General features: G+C 60.9%; 2 protein-coding genes across 2 annotated transcripts in view; one reads left to right on the top strand and one right to left on the bottom strand.

The window, feature by feature from the left end:
- AEBP1 (AE binding protein 1) overlaps positions 1-571 on the top strand; it is a 9819-nt gene extending 9248 nt beyond the window's left edge. The window contains exon 19 of the mRNA XM_017738699.1: positions 1-571. Within this exon, the coding sequence (XP_017594188.1) occupies positions 1-235 (235 nt within the window). The 3' untranslated portion in view covers positions 236-571.
- The window catches only part of POLD2 (DNA polymerase delta 2, accessory subunit), a 5962-nt gene continuing 2893 nt past the window's right edge, over positions 558-3626 (bottom strand). Inside the window, exons 2-9 of the mRNA XM_017738705.1 lie at positions 2584-2785; positions 2392-2506; positions 2029-2227; positions 1836-1916; positions 1370-1527; positions 1126-1253; positions 948-1049; positions 558-849 (exon numbers count right to left, since the gene is read on the bottom strand). Coding sequence (XP_017594194.1) covers positions 692-849; positions 948-1049; positions 1126-1253; positions 1370-1527; positions 1836-1916; positions 2029-2227; positions 2392-2506; positions 2584-2785 — 1143 coding nt within the window. The 3' untranslated portion in view covers positions 558-691. The remainder of the gene's footprint in view (positions 850-947; positions 1050-1125; positions 1254-1369; positions 1528-1835; positions 1917-2028; positions 2228-2391; positions 2507-2583; positions 2786-3626) is intronic.

A 3626-nucleotide genomic window follows, 5' to 3' on the forward strand; every position in this document is an offset into this window, starting at 1 on the left:
GGCCACCAGCAGCCCCACGGCCCCACCGTCCACCACCGCCCTGCCCTTCCCCTTCAGCAGCACGGCCTACACGCCCTGGAGCCAGGAGCCACCCACTGCTGGCACCTGGGAGATGGACACCGAGACAGAGGTGGTCACTGAGCTGGTGACAGAGACGGAGGGCTGGGAGTTGCACACAGGGACGGCGCAGCCCCTCACCACTGCCGAAACCTACACCGTGAACTTTGGGGACTAGGGACACTTGACCCCTCACTCAGCTTCAAGCCATGGTTGGACACTTTGGCATCTGCTTCCAACATCTTCCCTGAGCCCAGACAGCTGTTCCAGGTGGGCTCCAGCCACTCACCTTGCTGCTTCCAAGGACTGCGGGCATCGTCACCAACAGCTGGGTGCTGTCAGGGACATGCCAGCCCATCCCTCGGAGCCGGGCCTTGCCAGCCCACTGTCTGTGTCCCAGTGGGGTGGCAGGGGTGGTACTGCTCTCCTGGGCAGGGCCCATGGAGGCGGGCACAGCCTTTCTCCCCTCCATACAGTTTTTGTTACACAAATAAATCAAGTTATATTGGTACAAGCATCTTGTCCCTCCGGTGTTTCCCCAGCTGTGTCACCCTCCCAGAGGACAGACAAAGGCAGTGGATGCCAGGAAACCTTGAGGGGGTGGGGGCTTGTGGAGTCTGTGTCCTCCCTGTGGTCAGTGCCCAACTTCCATGTCCCCATCCTCACTGTCAGCTCCAAAGCCGGAGAAGGTGATGGGCTGGCAGGTGAGGTCGCGCAGGTTGACCAGGCAGGCGGTTTGCGTGGCACTGAAGTCGGGCACCGTCACCAGCAGCACCCGCTGCCCCTCCTTCCCTGCAAGCACAGGTGGGTGTCAGGCACAGGAGCCCCCTGGCAGCCCCCAGCACGGGTTCCCAGCCCCCACAAGGATCTGGGTGTGCTGTGAGACCCACCTTGGAGCAGCTTGGACTGGAAGTGGGGCGCATTGCCGCAGAAGTAGACGTGAGGGCACTCGGTGAGGATAAACGGGTCAGATTTGTAGAACGGGTAACAGCCTGGGGAGGATGGGAATTAGGGGGGGAGCCCCTGGTAAAGACCACCCATTCAACAGCCCCCCAGCCCTCACCATACCCAGGGTGTCTGGGGCCGTGGGGCTGATGTGTCCTGCCAGCAGTGTCCACTCCAGGATCTCCAGGTAGTCATCCATGCTGCTGTATTTGAAGATATCACTGATGTTTTGTCCTGACGTCCCCAGAAACCTACATTATGGGGGAAAGAAGGGGAGCTTTAGATGGTGGACATGCCGGAACATGTCCCATGGTCCCATGCCCCTGACAGCTGTCACCAGAGCTGGTAGCACACCAGGTTTGTTTACCTGACACCATCCAGGTTGGCCTGGTAGGGGTTGGTGACAAGGCGCAGAGTGGCATAGGCACTGGCCAGGGGCAGCATGCAGCGGTGCAGGGGCTGCTGCGGCAGTGTGTAGTTGGTGGGGTCAAACTCGCCAGGCATCACGTCCACAGGCACAGAGGTCTGTCGGTAGGGCAGGGATCAACCGAGTGGCCAAAGTGCCCTCCAAGGGGGCTCAGAGCAAAGCCCTGGTGTCACTGCTGCTCCTTTTCCCCAAGACACCTTGCTTGGCTTCACCATGGAGGCCAGATCCCAGGAGAAGGATCTGGAGCTGGGCTGTGAGCTGCCTCCCCATAAGGGGTGCTCAAAGGGAAGTTGGGTGCTGGGGAAGGGGGTTTTGCCACCCTGCACCCTGGGCTGCTTCCCCGCCTCAGCAACCAGGCTCCCTCCCCCAAAGGAACCTGATTCACCAGCCAACCCCAAGCACTCACACAGAGCTGCAGCAGGATCTCATCTAGCATCTTCACAGCCTCCACACTGGCAGCCTGCGTCTTCTTGGTCAAGTACTTGGCCTGGGTGAGCAGGAAAACAGTGAGGGACAACCCCATGCCCCCTCTGGCCCCTCCCCATGCCCTCCCAGCACTCCAGGAGCACCACAATGCTGCAGCCCCCTCCTTTCCGCACCTTGTTGATGGTGTCTCGGCTCTGTGTGTTCTGGCTCAGCAGATTCCCAGCCAGAATGACACGGGTGATGTGAGCAGCACAGCTCTGCTCGCCCTCTGCCCCCAGCTGCCCCGTCACCACGTCCACCAGCAGCTGAGTGCTCAGCAGGGCCTCCCCACTCACGCTGCCCAGCCCCAGCCCCGAGGCCAGCAGCACGAACCTGGATGGATGGAGAGGCTCAGGCAGTGCCATGCTCCCAAACCAAGGGGCTTCAGAGAGCCAGGGCAGGGGGCACAGTCCCCTCCGCCAGCCCTCTTGGCACAAGGGGCTCAGGGACACAGCAGGGACACAGTGCCAGCCCCACTCCTGCTGCTGCGGACTGACCGGTCAGAGCTGGGCCCGGTCCAGGGCAGCGGTGGTGGCAAGTCAGCGAAGCAAAGATCCTCCACCAGGAATATGCCATCGTCCTGCTCGGAGCCGTACACGGCCAAGATGGTCCCTACAGCAGAGCAGGTGGTCAGCCCTGGCCAGCAGCCACAGGGTGGGTGCTGCCACAGAGCCACCGCTGTTCCTTACCTGTCACCAGCTTCTGCACATCAATGGCTCCTTCCAGCTTGATCCGCTGCAGCTCATCCTCCAGGATCAGCTCGTCAGAGGGCTGGATGTACTTGGGCAGGGGTGGCTGAGGCACCAGGTTGTGCTGCGAGGGTGCAGGGACAGCTCTGACGGCCTCAGCGAGGACCAGCAGCTCCCAAGGACCCTTCCCAACCCCAGCTCCCCATCACCAGCACAGGCAACACCCTGGCTGGAGGCCCCGGCAGCTGCAGCCCCCCCAGCCGGGCTGGTTTCACTCAGTGCTTCCCTGCAGCATCCCGAACACAAGCCCTGTCCAAGGAGGAAGTGGCTCAGACGGGTACTGGGAAGCTTCAAGCTTCCCAACATGAACTGGCTGGGAGCAAATGGGCCCCAAGCCCACATGGGGATGGCAGAGCTCCCCTGATACCTCCCTCACCCCCCTCATTCCCCTGTGGCAGGGAAAGGGGGTCTGCACTGCCAACCCCCCTGGATCCAAACCCTCCAAGGGCTGGAAAAGCAGCCCTGAGCAAGAGTGGTGGTAAGCAGCAGGGGGAACAGCTTCAGATGGACAAAGGGTGGGTTTAGATTGGATATGTGGAAGGAGTACTTCCATGTGAGGGTGGTGAGACCCTGGCACAGGTTGCCCAGAGAAGCTGTGGCTGCTCCATCCCTGTAAGTGTTCAAGGCCAGGTTGGATGGGGCTTGGAGCAACCTGGGATAGAGGAAGGTGTCCCTGCCCACAGATGACCTTTAAGGTCCCTTCCGATCCAACCCATTCAGTTTCCATGATTTCATAAGGAGCATGCACACACACATATGCTGGCACCAAGAGGCATCACCAAGGTGGCATCCAGGGACAGGGTGGGCAGAGGCTATCATCCTGTCACACAAACCCAGCTCAAATCCCTGCCAGCTTCCTGGCTCAATGAGCACAGGGAAGCCACAGAAGGCCAGCTGAGCTCTCAGGTGTGCTGGTACAACCCCCTGAGCTGTGTGGAGGAGGAAGAGGAAGAGGAGGAGGAGGAGGAAGAGGAGGAGGAGGA

Source organism: Corvus brachyrhynchos, unplaced genomic scaffold (assembly GCF_000691975.1).
Source record: "Corvus brachyrhynchos isolate BGI_N302 unplaced genomic scaffold, ASM69197v1 scaffold141, whole genome shotgun sequence".
NCBI classification, from domain to species: Eukaryota; Metazoa; Chordata; class Aves; order Passeriformes; family Corvidae; genus Corvus; species Corvus brachyrhynchos.